This window comes from Coturnix japonica, chromosome 2 (assembly GCF_054131305.1).
Source record: "Coturnix japonica strain WE chromosome 2, WE-NBRP24, whole genome shotgun sequence".
In the NCBI taxonomy this organism is placed as follows: domain Eukaryota; kingdom Metazoa; phylum Chordata; class Aves; order Galliformes; family Phasianidae; genus Coturnix; species Coturnix japonica.
Genome location: NC_140664.1, coordinates 74,128,536 through 74,150,091, shown reverse-complemented (window position 1 = coordinate 74,150,091; position 21,556 = coordinate 74,128,536). Strand labels below are relative to the sequence as shown.

The window sequence follows — 21,556 nt, the reverse complement described above, 5'->3', positions numbered from 1 at the left end:
TTCTTTTTGACTACAGGTTCATCTTATGAATCCTGATTACGTTCCCAAACCGTGCTGTGCGCCTACCAAACTAAATGCCATATCAGTCCTTTATTTCGATGATAATTCCAACGTAATCTTGAAGAAATACAGGAATATGGTAGTAAGAGCCTGTGGATGTCACTGACAGACAGTCTTCATGTGGACTCTGTGATTCTACCACGAACTCCCCTACTACCTTCCATACTTTCACGAACTACCTGACGGCGAAAAAGTTGATGAATCACCTTTCAAAACACCATTTATGTGCCTTGTGTGAGGAAAGGGCTTGTGGAACCACATGCTGTGGCGTGAGCAAAGAGCTGCAATTCTTAAAATGCGACCCTACGCTGCAGTGGCCGCTGATCTCGGCAGCGCTGGTGCTCGCAAAGCAGCCATATGCCTGCACACGTGCTTACCTGGCTGGGATGGTCTTAATCTCACCTAGCAGCTTGGCCTTATCAGTTGCTTGGATGTGTGCTACAGTTTAAGCAGATGGACATCCAACACCCAAAACCTGTGAGTTTCTTGAGGGGAGAGGGTTGCTAAAGAAAGCATTGCTACTACATCAGACTTAGTATATACCACGTGTACAATAGTAATATGAAGTTTCTAAGGGTAGGAAGTGCCTTTAGTCTGTAAGGACCAGCTGTTACACCTTTCCTGTTAGTCTCCTCTGAAACCTGTAATGATAGTATGCATCTTAAATCGTGCCAAAGCAAATCTTTTGGGTCCCTTGGTCTCCAAGCACAGTTTAAATCTGATGCTGCAAGTGTAAGGTGGCTTGACTGCATCCTGTGTTAGAAATGCTAGCATGAAGTTGGACCATAGCTGGTCTTTCCTGGTCAGTGTTTGAGTAGTGTAACTTCACATGCTTGTTCTTACACAACTTCCTTCCACTCCCTGAGTGGAGCTTGTCTCATCTTACTACCACTTGCCCAGGAAGGAAGTCTGGACACTTCTCCAGCTGTAACTCAGACGTAAAAGTTTAGGGGCCATTCATCCTCTATAGTTGGACAATTTATTTACAGGAAGACAAAATGTCAGCAACTGACTTATTCAAATATTTGGCCAACCTTTCCCCTTCAACTCACGCAACTAACAAACTGGTATAAAGGATACATTCACACGATAGCCACGGTTTGTCTAGCAGAAGCTAACAGCAAATTGTTTTGATCAATATTAAACTCGTATTAAATGCACTTACCTCTGATTCTTGCATTTAAAAGGCTCCTTGTAAATACAAGCTATAATTTATTGCACTTTTCACTGTATATTCATTGTTCTGTATCATTTATAGAAAGACTGCTTTTTAAAAAAGTTTTTATTTAGAAAAAAAATCTCAGTGTAAACAATTGTATCACTTCGATTTTATACAAGAAACTCATGAGATTGTGCTTCACTAGAAAGTTGTTAAAAACATGGTAATAAAGGCTTCCTTTAAGGCAGAAGTACGTACATTGATCTAACACATCTGCCAGTACAACACTTAAGCTTCCATTATGGATTTTTCACCCTTGCACGTTTTTAGATTGAACAGAACCAAAAGGTTCTTGATAGGCAGTGAAGTGAAGTACCAGGAGCTATGCACTGATTTCAAAGTTCATTACTGTTTTGTTTTGTTTTGTTTTAAATGAAAACAAACCTACTCCATATGATGGATAAAATCAGCACTTTGACAGATTAGTCAAATTAGCCTGTAGTCCGTCATACTCATTCCATGAGTTTCTGCACACACACGGGATGGAAGAATTCAGTCCTTGGTTTGCTGCTGTCATTGTACTATGACAGTACCTGCAGTATACATACTTTGGCTTTCAATTGTCAAACACAGAGCATCTTATGCACCAAAGAACAGATCTGTATCGTAATCCAAGGCAACAGGGAGTGCAAGGGCCTAACATTCAAGCTTAGCAACACTTACTTACTTACACCTGGAAAAAAGGTTAAGGCTCAAGAAGAGTGAGGAACTATTTTAGACTACCCTCCAACAGCAGAGTGGAAAAATTACTTACATTGTACTACTTGTTCTCCAAGTGCTCTGACTAAGGAGCAGGTCAACACAAAGTCTGGATTCAGGTCAAGGTAGGAAATGCATGTAATCAGCTCTGAGGTCTAACTGATCATTTAAGATTAACAAAGTAGCTATAATAGAGCCAGTTCACTTTGACTCTATATAAACAGAGCATAGTTACTCCGCTGGAGCTAAAAAGCAGCAGTCTACAACAAAAAACATCCACCTGACACATACACTATGGCATCAGTAATGTTCAGGCACATGTTACAGTACCATTGCTTTCATTATGGCTAGAGCTCCCATGCTGAGAGGATTAACAGGAAACAACCAGCTCATGGTGGCCTGGTATCTTCCAAATGTGTGTTTTCAGCCTCCCGTGACTTTCCATTTCTTAACCAGCAGCCATATTAAGACAAACAGGTTGGAAGTACCGTTGTAGAGGCAGTAGTTATGTAACACAGCTGCAGCTTTTGGCTTTCTAGCAATAGTGTGCAGTTTGTAAGGATTACTTTTTTTTTAATCAAATCTAACCTGAAGACAAAAATATTCTGCTGGTGCCCTTAATTTGGTTTCCTTAATGTATTTTAGTCTCAATGGAAACCATTTACACTTCATTGCGGGAATACAGAAATATAGCAATACTACTAATACTGAAAATATTCTCTCTTCGCACAGTAACTACTTGTTAGTTTTCCTTCACAAGTAGGGTATCTTGTCTTTAACACACACAGAGGGAAGATACCAATGTTCAGTACATTCCATTTCCTAAAAACAAACAAACAAACAAAAAAGCCCCAGTTCCCACCCCACCCCCCAACATACTATTTGAAAATTAGCGATGTCTTAAATCCCTCCACTACTGTACAGAGACAGCCAGGGACAGAGCATTGAGACTTTTATTACAATTCATCCCTTGCCTGACGCAAAACAAAGCTATGCAGTGACTCCAGATCTCTCGTTCCGTTGTGTTCGCTGACTTTCTTTCCACCTCGGAAAAGCAGAAGCGTAGGATATCCACGTACCTTCAAAAGATACACACACAAATGAAGCATGTTACTGATTTCCAGACTCACCGGTATTTAACCACTCTAAACAAATAAGCCAATTTAATTTAAAAAAAAAAAAAAAGCACCAGAACTTTCACTGCCAACCTGCAATTCCTAAAAAGCATTAATTTGGAAAATACATGGTACTCTCTAGGCTCCTCCATCAGCAACTGGAATGCCAGCCTCATCTTCCATTGTCTGGCCATCAGATCCACAAGCCAACCATTATTTTCTAGGAAGAGAATGTTTCAGTGGCTATACCACAAAACTGGTGGTTTCACAGAGGGCTGCTGGTTCTTAAAGTAGGGACTCCTTCCTTCATCTTTATCCAGTAGTGAGAATGACCAAGTCTGAGCAAACTATCAATGAAAGAAACCGTGCCATCAGGTGCACTCCTGGGCTACATTTTTGTTTGTTTTTGCTAATAGAGAATGGGGTTGTGCCGTCACCAGGCACACACAACACAGCAGCCGGCTGGGCTGTGTGTTGGAGCTCCTACATTCGGTACACAATACTATCCAATTCATCACAGCTCTTTCACACTTACAGAAAATCTGCTGCAGACGTTACGTTCCACAGTGCAGTCTACTTCTGCTATTTTGACATCAGTCAAACCTGGAAATTGCTCTTTGGCAAGGCTCTCCCAAGTCGGAGCCAAGTTCTTACAGTGACCACACCTAGAAACAAAGAGAAAGATTTGTTTAGCAGATACACCTTCCCGTTTATCTCTGTCTTACTGCAATATCTGTTAGTTTAACAAGCCGCCTTTCCTATCCCCTGATGATTTAGGCCTCCAACTCCCGTGCACTGTTATGTAAGTTAAATGAGCTAAGGAAACAGAAGTAAATGATATCCTCTAAGTACAACACTGAGGTAGTTTCATTTTCTTCTTCTGGAATGGTGTTCTGGTCATCAGTGCTTCGCAGAGGAAAGCAAAACTAAATGAAGGTGAGCATAGAGAATTTTTAAATGAAAAACACAATCACATCGATATGAACGTGTTTTGAATAAGATTCAAAATGTTTGCAGTCCTAATTAAGTAAGTTTTTCAAACAATGAATTAATTAAAAATAGTTCATCAGGTGCCATTTACGTTTAGTCGAAATGGCCTGAGTTTGATTACCTAAATGAGCCTTTAATTTCCCTACTGAATTTCCTCCAGTTCCTAATTGCCTCCTTGAGTAAAGTAGCATCTCCTGGTGCTGGAAATTCAATTTTAATAGACACGTTTCTCAGCACAGATTCTCTCTTTGAGACATGCTGGTAGTTGAATGCGCTTTTCCATTTCGAGTGCATAAACCTTCTAGGAAGCACTTTACTTTGAAGTTTAATTACTACCACTGTGCTTTCAGGTACAGTCACAGTGGAGTGGTGTGACAGTCAACAAGGTTCACTTGATTGTGCTCATTCTTTTCTAACCAGCTGCACCTTAATTGGGTAATTAGAACAGTCCTTTAATTGCCCTGAAGCTAGAACAGGGCATTCACAAAAACAATTAAAGATGTCTCTGCTAACATTCACTTAATACAAGCCTGCATAAGTTTAAACCATCTTGTTAATGTACAACAGTATAAAAGCATTTTTGACTATGCACAAAACCTATCAGAAACAGGATGACTTCTATGCTTATTATGCAAGTGAGCATGAATATTTATCCAAAACTAGCTGAAGGACAGAACTAGCAAGCAATAATAGTGTTTGCTGAGCCTATGTTAATTCACTTGGAAGGGAAAAGGGTCATTCATAGCCATAGCACTGTAACTGTATACATAAGCATGACTTTGAGAGCTAAAACTGGATATCACCTACATAAATATAAGCCACCTAAACGGTGGCTTTCTAAACTTTACAGCCAGGGAGAGCATACTGATTCTTTCCAGCAACACCCCATCAGATTATCACGAGAAGCTGGTTGAATTGCCATGCTATTAAGAAAATGTAAAAGAGAAATCCTCAGTTGTTTTTAGTTATCTCTAATTTTTCCAGAAGATTCTCAGATGGTCAATTCCTACATCTGCCAACAAGCTCTGGGTTACAACTGGAATCTTTCTGCTTTGTGCACAGGTGTCAACTGAATGCCAAATTTAATGATGAGTTCTGCTGGTGGCATAGTAGAACAGGCACAGAATCAATCTCAGTCTCCCACAGTGCACAGAAAGGATATAAGAAGTGAAGAGAGAGCAGTAAGCAAAGTAAACGTGAAGGTGTGTGGAGTGGGGGTTGTTTCTTAACACAGTGGTGTCGGATACATTCCCACATCCAAAAGCTAGATGCTAGACATAAAGCAGGCAGCAAATCATTCTGCAGTAAAAAGGATGACAACACTGGAAAAGACTGCATCATTTAGACTACACAGAAATGAAACTTTCCTTAGTGCTTCTTTCTTTATAATCAGAAACACAGTCACACCTACTGGCAAAGTTAAGAGGCAATATTTCGATACTCCTGAGTACGCCTTAAAATAGGTTGCATTTGCCTGCGTTGCTTTGCAGTTGTTATGATCTAACGCCACAAATAAAAGATCCTTCTATATCCCTCATGGGATGGAAGGTCAAAAATCAGAGATGCATTATCTTTCACATAGTGAAATCCAACTTCATTTTCTTCTGTTCTCCCACACTAGGTTTCTTCTTTATCCAGGAAATGGATGAGAAAGATAGCAAACCAATTTCCTGAAATTCCATCAGACATATATAGGATGAAGTCCAAAAACCAAAGAGAAAAACTTAAGCAATTCTTTTAGTCTCAGAAAAGAAAATATTCTGTGCTTCTGTAATACTATGGTCTTATCCCAGCTTGAATGCCAGGCTCTGCTGGTCATGCCAGAAATGGCAGAGGCCAGACAGGAAGGACATCATTACTTTATTTCCCTGATGCTTTCAATTCAGTATACACCTACACCATTCTACCACAGGTTGCTGTAAAAATATATTACATGGAACATTTAAGAAAGTGTTAATGTTGTCACTTGTGCCAATTAATTTTTTAATCATATATTTGAAGAGTGGCAGCCCATTATCTAAAGCTCTACAATCTGTACTACACTCAAGAGAGGCTGGCTGTGGCACAGACTGCAATGGCCAGCACGTTCTCCTTTCTCAACCAGCACTGCTGATAGCCTTCCTTCAGCTTACCCAAATCAAGGCATAGGATCATGCTAAGCCTGTGAAGAAAGCTCCGCTCTCCTTGTTACCTGACGTTAGCTGGAGGTTAACACAGTAAAGCCTCTCTGTCAGCCTTTCCACAGTGAGGAAATCCAGGAAAGCTAATAGAGACCAAATTTTTTCCTACAACACTTACCACCGCACTCATTTTTCAGTTAATTTGCAATTTAGATCCAGAGAACAGATGCAGTACTACAGAGAACTCAAAGGCCTACAACAACTATTGCACAAATTACAACAGTAACTCCGAAAAGCAGATAAAAATTCTTACCACGGAGCATAGAATTTAATAAAGGTGATTCCCGTAGCAATGGTTTCATCAAAGTCTTTTTCAGAGAGAGACAGCACTGCAGCCTGCTAAAAAAGAAAAGTAAAATCATTTTTGTATGTTTAACACTGGCCAAATGAGCATTTAGCTACCTGAGAGGGGAACTCAGACTGGGAAAGATGGCATTATTGATGGTAATGAACAAGATTAAAAGCAATATACCTCACATTTACCCCTTAGCTGCTTTCCGTCCTTACAAAGATCCATATCTGAAGAAATAAAACATCCCATTTTCCAGGGGACTTTACCAATACACAAATTTATAGGTAATGGAACAAAATCACCTTCATTTCAATACACCGTCATACAAGCATTTCAAGAACAATGCTGAGAGCAGTTGGCATAAAGCCTGTGATGGCCGATGGAAAGCTTGTTCCATAAGGAATTTATGGCATACCAGTGATGTCTTGACAGCTGATCTCCCTCTGTTATATATCCCCGTGTTGCAGACACAGAGAAAGCTGTTACCAGAAACACGTATCTGCCTGCCAGGAGAACATCACCACACTATGCTCACATGGATGCCATGAAGAATTTTCCCTCCTGATAACATCAGGAGCAACGGCATAGGAGAGAAGGGAGGACTGAAAACTGCTTAAAAGACAGCCTCATACATTGTATGAGCGCACAGAACCATAACTAACTGGATTTTTGTGTGACACCTTTACAGATGGGAGGGATTCAAAATAAATAAATGAGTGAATCTCATGCCTATAAAGGTTTCAAATTCGAACGAAAGCAAAACAAACACAAGAGCGCAGCTGCCAGGATTATCAATTCTGCAGTGAAAGTTTTATGAAGAGAAGCCAAAAAGAGACTTGAATGCAGACAATGACAGCATCTGTTGGTTACTCTGCCTTAACACATCTGGATCATTTCTGAGCATTTTGGGTAAAGTGGCAGCACTGAAGTCTCACAGATGTAAAAGTTCAACTTTTGTGAAAGGACTGACATGTAGTATGTCCATATAAGATAAGAACCCACACAGGGTTGGAACACAACATTGGAAGGCAGATTTGGGGTCAAACTCACATCTTTTGCTGCCTGTGGTACCAGCTGTGGCTGCTAATCACAGTCAGTGCTTCCTGGCTACATGGGCTAGAATCCTGTAGACTCATGAGAAGAAAACCAGAACCAACGTGTCTGAAGATGAGCAACCAAGAAACGGTGGCAATACTGAATTGAGATGTAAAGAGGCCAAGAAAAAGTTTAGTTCTACACTGTATCTGCTATTATTTAGCTAAAAAACCTGTGCTCCCACAGTCTTTTCCCTTTTGCATGTGCAGTGATGCAGTCACGGTGTAAGTGGGAATTTATCATATGTAGTGTGATAAAAAAACAACAGAGTGAAGACCAATTACTTTTTGCACTGTACTAACACCAGCTTGTTAATGGCTTCCAAATATGAAGTCAATTAATAATAAACTGTTGAGGAAGATGAAAAATGCATCTCTTTAACATCATTATTTGGAAGCCACCTTATGCACGATGGAAGAAGTCAAATAGGAAGGGTAATACTCTCTTGTGAGAAGCTGCATTTACATTAATAATAAGAACATTTATAATTATGTAAGTGCAATCTACATCACAAAGGAGTGTAAATCACCATCCCTTACTATAGGGGATAGGGCAGAATAGTGTTTTCCATGTTGGATAACAGAACACTTAAAAATTCTCCCTAATTATTCTACCATGCCAACTTTATGTTCAGCTGCAAGAAAAATGGCAGAGGAAATGCAGAAGTGATGAAATAAGACAGAAAATGACATGACGTGAAGCACAGCTACGTAAAGATGGTGAAGTTATTCCTGACAGTCCTTGGCAATATTCATCACCCCTACAGCTGCTACAACCAGGATTAAAATAAGTCTCAAAACCCAAGGAGTTTGACAGCCACAGCACACACTGCACAGCGCACACTGCCCTAACACATTTAAATCAATGTCTGTCATCTTTGCATGTTTGTTGTTTCTACAGATGGTCTGTAAGAATGGAAATATGGCTTTTTTTCAGTGGCTCAGCACTGTATGCCATCTCGTTAGGTTCTAGTGAGAACCTTGCAAGTGACATTCATCTTCCTAGCAACAACGTATGCTGTTACACATACAGAGGTGCTAGCAGCTCAGCACACCAAAAAAGACCACACTTACGACACTGTCTAAATCACTTATTGCAGCCATTAAAATAAAAGGAGGTAGCTATCCATTACATTCTCTAATTCATCAGGTTAGTAAAAGTATCCTTAAGATTTATGGTCGGGATTCCCCTCACTAAATTCTGAAAAGAAAATTAAGAAAATATTTGGCCCAGCTTACATCTAGAAATTGTGGGTCTAACAGAGAGAGAAACACATGGAAAACATGGACAGGCTGCTGAAACTCTGTTAATCCAGTTGCAGAGTGCACGAGGACCTACCTCAGTCTGGGTGGGTTCTGCAGGCGGCTGTGGGGCTTCTGTGGGTTTAATTGCTGGTGGTTCTTTCCCAGAGCTCTGTAGTTGGGAATCCACATACTCCTTCAAGGAATCAAAGTCCCTCTTCCCTTTGTACTGGTCACCCTACAATTATAAAGTAGTTTGTGTGAGTGTGGGTAAGTAGTTAATCTAGCACAGGTGTAGGTCACTCCAAAAGTAATGCCTCCTATTTATTTTCATGGAAACGACAACAGATACAAACAGCACACTAACACTAGCAGAATAATACCATTTGATACAGCAAATTCCCAGCTACAAAACAACTACTACTAGCTCTGCATTTTACCAGCAATGAACAAGAGCCTGCATGCTGCGCTCATTAAAATCTGCACCAGCGGTGGTTGTCCAATGGCACTGCTGCCACTGCTAAAATGCCCTACCCACCAATTCATTGTGCTACCTTCCTGTTCGTATCCATTATAGCAGGACAGGCTCAACCCACATTCACTCCTCACAGGGCTCCTGCTACCTCTAACCAACACGGGTGTTGTGATGCCAGTCAGTTATGACAGAATGGGTGACGGAATTATGGACAACAATGCTGGATGGCTGAACCAACCCCTCTTCTCCCAAGTTACTGAACAGCACAATAAGTGGCTAGAAAGACTTCCAGGAATCTCTGTGTTTCATTATTGGAAAGTTGCTGTTTTTGTGGCTTTTTTTTTTTAAAAAAACTTTTAAATATATTGTATCAGCCCACAAACAAACATGTGATTATGATGGCAGAAAGTCACCAGGGAATAGCAGCACTGCCAGCAAAGACAGGCCCAGTTTAACGTCGAGAGAAAGACACTGTTCAGACGAATGACTCAGATTCATCTTAACCAAATACAGCAGCAGTGATCTGAGTTCTTTCACTGCACCCTTTATTCACTGCAACTTCAACTTCAATAATTATGAAGGATCCAAAGAAAAAAAGGTCTGGCTTTTGAGAAAAAACACAGCTAACTTTTCAACACTGAGCCATTACGCTTTTGGCAAGTTATCTTGCCCTTTGTAGCTATATTAAAAATAAAAATAAACCAGTTGGAAAATCACTCTGGAGCAACAGCAGGATATTTCCTGTTCTTCAAACTAAAGCCACGAACAGAGCAAATTCTTACTAACTGAAAATGCTTCTAACCTTGGATGTGCCATTTTGTCCATTTCAGGCTCTCTTTCATTTCACACACTATAAGCAACACTACAGCTCATAGTACATTTGCTGCTGTTCGTGTATGCAGCATTCAAATATGCAGTATATACATATTTTACTTTCCTTAAACTTCAGAACACGGCACCCTTTGATACATATTGTGAAAACTGCATATATTTTTATTATTTCTATTTCATTTAGTGTTCTATAGGAGGTAGAGTATTAAGATGAAGAGAATTCTCTCTCATAGTAGCACACTTCAAGATACTGCTTTCAGATTCATGAACATCATCCAGTTGTTTGCAGAGAACAAAGAGCAAAACGTTCTTTTACCTGCGGATCAAGTATATCTCTTATAGTACTGGTCTGAATCTGCAGTATCTTTTGTGCCACAAGAGGACTTTCATATATGACCACTTGATCTTTTTTCCCAGGATCCAAGTATAGTCCATGTATTATTCAGGAAAAAAAAACAGCCTGATCTTTTGCTGAGCTTGCAGACTCACCTTTTCACCATTCCTAAACCAGAGGAGTGTGGGATAGCCACGAACTTGATTTTCAGAGCAGACCTCATAATGCTGGGTACAGTCGACCTACATTTTGAAAAAGAAATTACAAACCATTCAGTGTGTAAAACAAACACACAATAAGCATTATAGCTTCCCTTACAATCAGAAATCCCATAAAAATACACCAACAGTCAATACACAGCTTGGCAAAAGCCAGTGCCAAGTATTTTCTTGAGAATGGTTATTTCTGCCTTCTAAATAGTGTTTTGGTTGTGTCATTGGGAGGCTATGTGTGGTTTGGCTTTTATTTCAAGAGGGACAAAGGAAGGAGGGATGGATAAAAAGGAGAAGAAACAGTAGCAAAATACAATGGGAACACAAGTACTCTAGTTAAAACGAGTACTTGAAATACCAATGTGCAAGAGCTTTGAAAAAAATAGATAAGCCAATAAATCTTCATCTAAATGTAAGACCACTCTCTAAGAAGACATGTCAACAGCTAGCAAGTTCACTTGACTCCAAAAGAAATTCCAAGTGCATAGTACCATTCAATTCTAATTTGTCATAAAGCAATCTATAGTTACCTGCTCATAGTCTTTTCTGAAGCAAAGCAAACAGATAACTTAGGCACTTAAATCTTTGCTCTACACTCAGATTTTGAATTCTACATTAGAAATACTTTGACCCAGATCACTGAAGATCAGTTCTAAACATTAAACGCAACCATGCCAACGGGCAGCATCGCTGCTAAGACACTGTTTCCCCAGGTTACACAAAGGTCGTGATTGAGCCTTCTTAGAAACAGCCGTGTTTCCTGTTTAACTACAGACCTACAATCTTAGCCAACACATTTCAAACAGTTTCATAACGTATACAGTTAAACAAAATTGACTAGGCATCAAGACAAACCTTAGCGGCTTTATTACAGAGCAAAGAAGGACAACTGTGAACACAACAGACAATTGAGTACGACTTCTGAAATTTTTTGGCCTATATTTCTCTGGATAACAGAATGGTAACTTCAAGAAGATAGTTAAGCTAAGTAATGCTCATCACCCCTAGTAACAGCTGAAAATACTATGAGAGCAGAGACATGAGACTGCTGGTTTCTTGTCCCTGTGCAGGACTGACAGCTCTGCTAAGCATTACGCAGTCTTTCAGAGCAGTGAACCTATCTGAAAGCTTAAGGATACAGAAATTAAGCCCTGTCAGCATTCCACTACTGACAAATACAGGGAGATCCACATCATTAGCAACCTGAACTTAGGTATGGGTCAGCAAATAAAGCCAGTAACTAGAACTGCCAGACCTCCTCCATACCTCTGCACAGAAGTCATTCCATGTACAAATATCAAGCTCCCATGGTAAATACACCACAGAATCTGGTTATCATCCCTAAGGGAAATAGTAAAGCAGGACAAGGTATCAGTTTTTAGGGTGGGAGACCCTCTGAAAACTTTAGAAAGTTCAATGGGGATAAAGAGGAAAGAATTCAGAAATATTTGGACTTATTCCCAAATCTCTCTGAAACACAGGGACGAGTATTCAGTGTTTCTAATAAGTTCTTGCTTAAAATGAGGGAGTCCTGTTAATTGTAACTAAACAACCATCTCTTCCAACATAAAATACTGAATGTGTGAGAAGAAAATAACCACAATAAAATTAAAATAGGAACTATGAATTCAAAGGGATTTGAGAGCTGTTATTTGCAAATCACAGAATGAACAGCATGACAGTTGACTGAGACATCTGTATGCACAAAACATCTTCAAATTAAGACAAGAGTACGTCACCTACCTTGCCAATCTTTACAGCTTCCGACTGTTCAAAGGCTAGAGCCAGCTGTTCCCAAGTTGGGGCCAGAGCCTTGCAGTGACCACACCAAGGTGCAAAGAATTTGATGAAGTGATTACCTTTGAAGTAAAAGAAAAGGAAAAAGATTTAACTCTTTTGGAATTAATTTGGCTGCCATTAAAGGCTAAGTACTAATCTCTGTCTGCAAATTTATCATGGTATTTCCTGGGTTAAAGATAGGAAACACTGGAAATAAAAAGCCAGGGCAGAATATTTCAGCAACTAGGTTTTCAAAACTACATGCTGTCCCTCAGTGTTGCCAATTTCCCCGAAGATCCAAACAGCTTTACAACCTCAAGCCAACAAATGACGTATTAGACCTATGGCACTTTGAACCTAGTAGCTTTCTAGAACATCTAATTCTAGAAGTCAATCACAGCAGTGATTGTGGGAAAGCTTTTTCTAACAGCATTACAATCCTTTGAAAATGTGGGGGTTAGAATTTCTAGACCTTCTGGTTCAGGGGTTTGTTCACAGAAGGTCAGACAAGAGATACTACAAAATCGCTAGGAAATGTAAGCTGCAAAAGTCCTTTAGTTTTAACTTGCCTATTTTGCATCGGGAATACCTTCAAAAATGACTGACTAGCTCTGCTTTGATCAAGTAAAGGCCAGACTGAAATTTCTCATGTATTTATTAGGAACATACAGTCAGAAGCAGTTATTCTGTATCGTTTACCCTGTGATACGCTCTCCTCTGATTGAAAGGAAACAAATGAATCTTTTAGCCACAGAGCACAAAAAAGGTAGACAGAGACTATTTTTAAGAACCAAAGTCAACCTTTCAAGTGGAACTCCTAAGCCTTCAGCTAAATTTAAGCACTGTTGAAGTCAAGAGAGGACAGCAGCTTTACAGATGGTCATAAAGCTTCTGGACTCTCGGATATCTCTATGAGAATACCTCCTCCAATGGCATATGAAAGCCAATGGATACATATTAAAACACTCATGCATGCACTACCTTTAACTGATAGAATCTGCTCAGACTCTCACACTATTTAATGCTTAGTGTTTCCCTGATGGCTGAATGGAGAATCTATTGTAATTCCCATGTAATTCTCTGTTAAGGCACACATACAGGGAAGTCTTATATTTGCTGCAGAAAATCCTCCTTTACACTTAACGTGTTTCTACTTAATTAACCGGTTTATTTAGGAAGCTTTAGTGTCTGTTTCATTCATGTTATTTCATGGGCACAGACAGGTGATTTAATCTGGCTTTAACTCTACTGTCTTCTGGTTGGAGTGCTGTTCTTAAGCTTTTTATTGGCATGCAAAGTGTATGTAATTAAACTACGGCATTTTTACACAGCATGTAGGTTCATCCTCTTTACTGAGGCATGACTGAAAAATTAAGTGGGAAGGAGGTACAGCAAGAACTAACATTTCTGTTTCACACTTCCCACTAGGTAAGTCTGTAAACAAGTATTTCATGCATGTGAAAGAGGTTACCTTCTGCTATGTGCGTCTTGAAATTGTCTGCTGAGAGTTCATACATTCCCTGCTTAGGTTCAGGGGCTTTTGGTGGTTCCACAGCAGATTCTGGATCCTATTTGAGAGAAAAATTAATTTTAAAAGTTAATTTTATTGCGTGTAAATGCACTATATTTAGTTCCTGTCTCATGCCATTCTATGATGATGTCTGAAAGTTTACATTCCTAAAGCTATCTCCCAACTTAGCTTGATACTTGAAAGCAAAACATGAAAAAGACTGCCATGCAGACAAGAGCTGTCACAATTGCTGGAAAAACAGCCTTTCAATGATGCTGTAGTATTGCCACAGTGCACACTATGGCATTCATAACATTACCATATATTAATACCCTTAGATCACATATCTCGCTGTCTTCATGTCTGCCACCAAACCAGTATTGGTGGTATTTTGGCTATATAAAAATATGTAATGAAAAAGCCATTGCAATTATTATACTAGTAATCCGTAGCGAACACACTGGCATTATACAAAAGCAAAAGGTTCCCTCAAGATATCAGGTTAGATTGGAAAAGAATAACTTAAGAACAACAAAGTACATTTCATGCATTAGTTAAGCATTTAACGTAAACTTATGAAAAATATCACTGTTTGTGTATAATCATTTTCTAATTGAGATTGGCATGTAGTTTTATCTTGATTAGCAACAGCAATTATGAATTTAGTTTTAGGCAAGGCTTGTCTAATATATGTAAGTGCTAAATGCAATGGTTTTCCTAGAGATGATATTAGGTTAACTTATTTAACCAATTATTTTAATCCCTTTCTGTAAACTACAACACTGTCAAATAGTCAAGCTGAAGATAGCATCCCACATTGTTAAGAGGAAATTATGCCCAACATAAATGCAATTTATCCTGTATTATAGATAAATCATTCTCCTTACTCCAGAGACATTATAGCCTAAAGGTGTTAAATGAACTGACATAAAGAATTCAATCTTCCAGTATCAAAATGCTAAACATCAAAAACTGCACCATGTAATTCCTGTAGTTTTAAATATAGGAACAAAACATAGCTCATAGGATATCAGATTTAATTACTATCCTAACTGATGTGGAAGCTGCTTCACACAGTTATTCTCACCTGACTTTTAATCTCAGGAGCAGATTTCCTGCCAGAGAGTGAAACCTAACCTACAGATAGATCAGCAAGTCTGCAGAAGGAAATATTTCCTTTTCCTATTCCCTTTTCACTTACAGATGGTTCCCCATTTAGTTTTTCCAACATCCAGTTTTCCAGCGCCTGGAAGTCTCTAGGGCCTTGGTATTTCAGAGGTTCTTCTCCTGGCTTAAGCAGCTTTAAACTAAAGGATTCAAATGTAGAAAAGAGTGAGGTAAAAATTTACACATGTGAAACATTCCAAGGAAGTTAAGACACTTTATTAATTTACAGCAATACCGCTTAGGCCGCAGCAACAGCTCTCTGGATTATTCCCCATTATTCATTTCAATATCATGCATCTCCTTCAATTTGAAGGGTAACATCCAGAACTTAGAACACCTGTTTCATTCCCACATCATTTTTTACAGGAGATTTTTCTTTAGATGTTTTTCCTTTCTCTTCTCATTCCACAAGTTGTAAACAAATGAATATATGAAAATGCTGAAAAGCAACACAATGCAAGTGATATTACGTATCCCAAGATGATCATAGATAACCATTCAATTCTTCCTTACTCAGAGTCTCTGCCATTCTTTCTGTTTTAAAAGGAACGGTGCCACAACATAAACTATACAAATTCACAAACGCAACCAGCGTTTGCTCCTGGGGAGACTAAAATAAAGTTGTAAAATTCATTGTTTCTTGGTATTTCTAGTGGAACTAAGCCACAGACTGCCCTTAAGGACAATTCCTATTTCAATGAGGACTTTGCTATTTATAACTCTCAGCTTCTAATCAGTGGCACTCATCTGCGTCAAAGCAAGTGTAGCCACGGGTGTATGTCAAGTTCAGTCTGTCGATGAGGTCAGCAGTAACACTAGACAAAGCAAGCCCAGCAAATAAACTGAAAAACATGGGCTGTGGAAGGTGCTTGAGAACAGGGTGCTATGAGAGAAAAGGGGACAATTCTGGACTTTATTTAAATAGTCATCTCCAAGATGTAGAACAGTTTCTTTGGAAGAAAGAAGAGTAAAAGTAGCACATATCACATCATACTTGGCAAGGCAGTAAAAAGGATTACATGGAATATAAGAGATTCACGGGGCTACAGAGAAAACTACCAAAACATAAAGCTTAGGAACTAGCTTCAAGTTGGCAGAAGATAGTGGAAAACTAAAACAGAAAGACACAGGACCAGATCTCCTTCTATACTTACGTAGGGTATCCTCGGACGCCAAACTCAGAGCACAGAGGAGTGTCTGTAGTGCAATCCACTTTAACAACATAGACCTGTGGGTTTTCCATGTTGTTGTATTTATCTCCCAGATCATTCCAAGTTGGCTGGAGACGCTGGCAATGTCCACACCTGCAAGAGAACGAAGAAAATATTTCCTTATGGTTGCTCTCTTTAAAAGGGAATGAATTTTTGGACAGAATAATCAGAGATGTTGATACATTTAAAAATAGTTAAGTTGGAACCCTTCCACACTCAAACACTGCTACGGTAAGTAACAGCGAATGGTATCACATATTGTGTGACAACATTGCAAATGCCTTGTAAAAACTGTCAAGAGAAAGTCTATTGAGCACCCTCTGAACCTAGTGATGCTAATAGGAAAGGCTCTCTGCATTTTCCAGCTGCCTAGAATTAAAGTCCCACGAGGCTGACCAGCTTTGTATGCTCTCCAACATTTCAGAAAACAGTGTCTTTTAAGCAGCAGGAAAGAAGTCTTTCCAGAAGGATTTCCATTTCTTTAATGGCTGCTTTTGCCAATCCTCCAGTATGTCTATAAACGTGTAGCTGGATTAACCAAAATTAACCAAAAGCTGGTTTTGCCCTCAACGTGACCTCAAAGGTCCACTTTTAACAATTAAAACAGCATTAGGACGTCAGAGGAAACTGTTTCTTATTCCTTTCAGATCTCCCATTTAAAACAGTCTCACTCATACAATTGGCTTTGAGCCCACTCATACAATATCTGCACAGATTCACACCTTTCCAGCTTCTCTGATATTAAGACATTAAGATTCTGTTGGAGTTGGTCACACTGAGTAACATATATTCCCACCACACAGAGGAATATAACCTCATTCTGAATTATAATGGTGAAGGAATACAATGAGCCATTAAAAAACTGAAATATTCCTTAAATATTTAACTTCAGACTGAACATTCTCAACTCTTCATGGAGCTCCAAGAGGAGGACTTGGGATACTCAGTGAATTCTCAATACACAACAGAGCTGCCCCATTCATACTTAACACCATGATCTCTGCTCTACACAGTTCACCATTCCCTTCCTTCTTCAGATTATACGAGCTGAAATTGAGAATAAAGCAGGAAAAAGGCTCACATCTGAATCAGAAACAAACTAGTCGGTCACTCCTGGTTTTCATAACAATTCAGTTTATATTTAAAGAAGAAAAAGGCCAGACAGTCCCTGAAATAATTCCTTCTAGAATGCCCGAGACGTAACTAGAAACTATATAAAACCTGAGAACTCAAAACCAAAGCCTCATCATCATGCATCTCTCTTAGTCCCATGCACCTACACAGTTATTTTGAATCAGAGGGACTGAAAGAGCAGCCAGCAGGGATGGTAGAGCCCTGGCAAACAAGCAGCTCTGCCTTTCCCTCCCTACACAATCTCTGTTTACAAAGATAAGACAATATGCAAAAGAGATGCTGTAGAAAATATTCAGATTGCTGAGAACAAGACAAAACAAAAATCCTTCTTGTACACTACTAATATCAGGACATAAGGAGAAAACTTGTTGTTTGTAAGAGTCTGCCAGACAGGTCGCTCATTTTAACTCCAAGCAATGTGGGCCCCAAGTGCTTGTGCCTGGAGATTGTTTTGCTGTGGCAGTACCTATGGAATACCACACATGCTACTTCACCTCACACTGATAGATCAACACTCCTCTTACAGTATCAGTGTTAGTCCCCTGGAAGACCTGATGGTGGACTTCCTAGGCTAGGAGTAGCTGGTAAGGAACAAAGATGTTGCGTAGGCACACAACTGGCTAGGCCAAAATTCTAAGCTATTTAGTGCCACTGAGGTGCCAAACCTGTTCAAAAGTAGATACCAAGAAGGACAAGCAAGTCTTAAACATCTGATGGCAAACGACCTGGAGTGTTTTTGTTTTGTTTCCCCCCCTAAAGTAGCCCACAGTATTCGAACTGTATCAACATTTGTTTGAAGAACTCTGAAGAAAAGAGGTTGCTCCTGTCTGTCCCAACTGGGGCTGTTTAGTCTGGGGAAAAGGAGGCTGAGGGGAGACCTTATTGCTCTCTTCCATTATCTGAAAGGTGCTTACAATGAGAGCAGGGCTGGTCTCTTCTCACTGGTGACAGGACAAGGAGAAATGGCCTCAAGTCACACCAGGGTTAAGTTTAGGTTGGATATCAGGAAACACTTCTCCACAGAACTTAAAACCTGGACCTGCTGCTGCCTGTCAGGAGCCAGAAGTCCAAACCAAGGGCCCTGGCATTGAGACCCAGGAATCTGGATTAGACACATTAAGCATGAGAGTAATGTTCAAAGAAGCTGCAGTAAATGTGGGAAAAGACACAGCTTCCTCTCACTCATGTTGGGCACAGATCCTCAGCCCTCCCAAGGGCACAGGTTGGTCCAAGTTTTGCAAGGCCAGAGCTCTCTCTGATGCACAATGAGGATGTGAAGCAGATGCTGGACTCTGCAATGGCCTTTTTGACACAGCCTACAACTGTGACCCAAGACAAAAGTCCATATGGCTTCAGAGGTGCCTGTGAAACAGTCAGTTGAAGCTTGAGGAGTTGCAGTTATTACCTCCTGAGCGCTCATGCTCTGCATAGCAACTTCTGTGACCTTACTCTCACAGGTCCTTCACCAGCAAGTTGGGCTTCCTCCGTTTTGTAACTTTCAGAGAGCAAAGGAAGACATCTGCTCTTTGAAGCTTTTGCTTAACGTCTCTATATGCCATAAACAAGGCGATGGCAGTAACAACAACAAAACAAAGCAATTCTTCATTTTTTAAAGGAAATAATTCTCTAGCTTCGATTTCAAAGAGTATCATGACATATGTGTACCTCAATGGTACGATTAACTTTATCTCAACCTAAGCAAACTCAGGGAGGAAAAAAAAAACAACCCTGACAACAAAACTTGCAATAACAATACTGGATGAGTCAGAGATGGGTTAAAAAAAAAAGGGGGGGGGGAGAGTGGAGCAGAAAAGTAGAAGAGCAACCACTGGAGCTGCCCAGAGATAAGAACTACTGTCCTATTGACTACTATAATGTCCATTAAAGTCCTGTTCTCATGGTCTGGCCAACTATTCTCTTGTCAAACACACCAGTCTAGAACAAGAACCCAGCAGATGTCTTGCAGGCACGGTAGCTCCCCAGCTCTGCTAATACTACCTGTGGCCTTGGGGACTATCATTCATACCGCTTGAAGGCTTCCATTTCTATTACTTCTGCAGCAAACTTATCCTCACATTCACAACAACAAAGAGGACAAAACTTCAAAAAAAACTATCTACAAGATCGGGGACGCCGTGAAAGTCAGCAAACCCTCAATTTTGTTAATTCGTTCAAAGCAGACAGGGCTGCTCCGCGCCATCCCCAATCTGCCCAGCCCACCCCAGCTGCCGGGGTCCCGTTTTAGGGCTGAAAGGTCTCATTTCGGGTGCAGCCGGCTTCACCCCTCCCCAGCCCTGTCCTCTGCAGCCGCCATTTCCCACGTGTGCCGCCCCTCGCCCCGCGGAAGGCGAACGGAGCGACCCAGCGGCCTCCCCGCCGCGCCGGCCCGGCCGCCTCCCGGCGCCACGTCAACGGGGGAAGAGGCGGGCAGGGAGACGCCACGCAGGGCCAGGCCGAGCCGAGCCGAGCCGTGCCGGCCCGCCCGGCGCTCCGATACCCACCACGGGGCGAAGAACATGACGAAGTGCGGAGCGGCGGCGGCGCCGTGCCGCAGCATCTCGGCGCTGTAGAGGTGCCGCGAGTGCGGATCCGCCTCCGGCTCCGCGTCCTGCTCCGGCTCGGCCCGCACCGACCCTCCGCAAAGCACGGGGCCGAGGGCGGCCCAAGCGAGCAGGCGGCACCAGGCCGGGCCGGAGCGTAGAGAAGCCATGGCAGCCACGAAGCAGAGAGCGGCGAAAAGCCCCGGGCGGCAGCCGCCTCCCTCCCTGCCCGCCCGCCTGCCTCCCCGCCCGCCAACAGCCCCCGCCCCCTGTGCCGCCCTCACCACAGCTCCACACCGCAGCCCTTCGCTCCGGCAATGGAGGAGTCAAGTGGTTGAATAGTGTATGTTTGCAAGGAGCTCACAGGAATCGCAGAGAAAGTAAAGAAGTTAAGGCTACGTATAGTTTTATTTCAGATGTTCAAATTACCTTTGAAATGGCACGACCTCTTCCAGAGATCTTTATAAGTGAAACGATTGCAAAATGCTGATACTATATTTATCACCATGCTTGAAGAAGAAAAGCCAGCTGGGCTAGTCCAGCGTGTTGGGTTGTCACCTGTACCAGATTCATTACAAGTTCAGTGACAAAGGGGGGAAAAATGGAGAAATATAGGTTATCTCCCCCCCCCCCTTAAATGGAGAAGAATAGGTTATCCTCCACCACCACCAGCACCCCCTTTAGCATATGAAAAAGTACCAACAAAAGCCCTTAAGCAAAAATAGCAATATAGAGAGGATGAGAATGAGTCATTCTAAGATTTTAAAGTGTCCCGATACCAACAGGTGAGCCCTCCAACCACAGACTGCGCCTTCTCATGTTATTTTTTCATGCGAGGGTATTTTCGTTCTGTTTCGCTATGTACATCGAGCACATTTAAGAATAGACTTCTTCCATTACATTAAACATTCCTGTGGCCTTAATTAAATAATAGATTACTGAAAAGCCATTTAAAAATCATTAATAAATTCATAAATCACCCCTCAGTGCAATAAGATGCAGATCAATTAAAAATGACAGGAATGAATGCAGTATTACTTTCAGATGTAGTAGAAATAGAAGTACGGTTCACAGTTCCCAGGGTGAGCTGGATAGCCCAGGCAGGTCACAGCTGAGCTCTTTTTAATCAGCAAGAAGTGCTGCTAGGTCAGAACTGCCAATAAGAATGAATCTTCCTTTGCAATTACCTCATTCCTCCCTGTAAAATGCTAATAAAATTAATATTGATAATGTAAATCAGTGTTTCCAGATTGCTGATTTAGAACTTGATTCAAATCAAATTACTCTACCTGTCCCCTCGCCCCAGCCCTCTGCTCCCTCTGCCTGCGGAGCCAATTGACTTTACTTTCAGCTCTTGTTCTCCTCCCATTAACTGCACTGGAACCATGGGGGAGAATGGCAGCCACGGCTTTGTAGTTCTTCATAGGTCCCCCACAGAGGTCTCACCCATCCCAAACCATCATCTCATCCCA

General features: G+C 41.0%; 2 protein-coding genes across 4 annotated transcripts in view; one reads left to right on the top strand and one right to left on the bottom strand.

The window, feature by feature from the left end:
- The window catches only part of BMP6 (bone morphogenetic protein 6), an 80,188-nt gene extending 78,722 nt beyond the window's left edge, over positions 1-1,466 (top strand). For both annotated transcript variants that reach the window (XM_015854588.3, XM_085537771.1), the window contains exon 7: positions 17-1,466. In XM_015854588.3, coding sequence (XP_015710074.2) covers positions 17-166 — 150 coding nt within the window. In that variant the 3' untranslated portion in view covers positions 167-1,466. The remainder of the gene's footprint in view (positions 1-16) is intronic.
- TXNDC5 (thioredoxin domain containing 5) lies at positions 1,325-20,323 on the bottom strand. 2 transcript variants are annotated; one of them, XM_015854589.3, is made up of 10 exons: positions 20,046-20,323; positions 16,354-16,503; positions 15,234-15,339; positions 13,994-14,090; positions 12,487-12,602; positions 10,687-10,773; positions 8,989-9,129; positions 6,517-6,602; positions 3,629-3,758; positions 1,325-3,057 (listed from the first exon to the last, which is right to left on the bottom strand). In XM_015854589.3, exons 1-10 carry the CDS (start codon positions 20,252-20,254, stop codon positions 2,935-2,937), a joined length of 1,245 nt encoding a protein of 414 aa, XP_015710075.2. In that variant the 5' UTR covers positions 20,255-20,323; the 3' UTR covers positions 1,325-2,934. The 2 variants fall into 2 exon arrangements, with proteins under 2 accessions (XP_015710075.2, XP_015710076.2); XM_015854590.3 differs by having other exon boundaries at positions 6,517-6,599.
- Between the last annotated feature and the right edge of the window lie 1,233 nt (positions 20,324-21,556).

What these genes read in the sequence shown, in the direction of transcription:
- TXNDC5 (XM_015854589.3), bottom strand. Translation starts at nt 20,254, where the DNA reads ATGGCTTCTCTACGCTCCGGCCCGGCCTGGTGCCGCCTGCTCGCTTGG. An exon ending in CAAGACGCACATAGCAGAAG is followed by an intron (nt 12,603 to 13,993) that starts GTAACCTCTTTC and finishes TTTACTTCAAAG; the next exon opens with GTAATCACTTCATCAAATTC. An exon ending in ATTAAATTCTATGCTCCGTG is followed by an intron (nt 3,759 to 6,516) that starts GTAAGAATTTTT and finishes CTTTGTTTCTAG; the next exon opens with GTGTGGTCACTGTAAGAACT.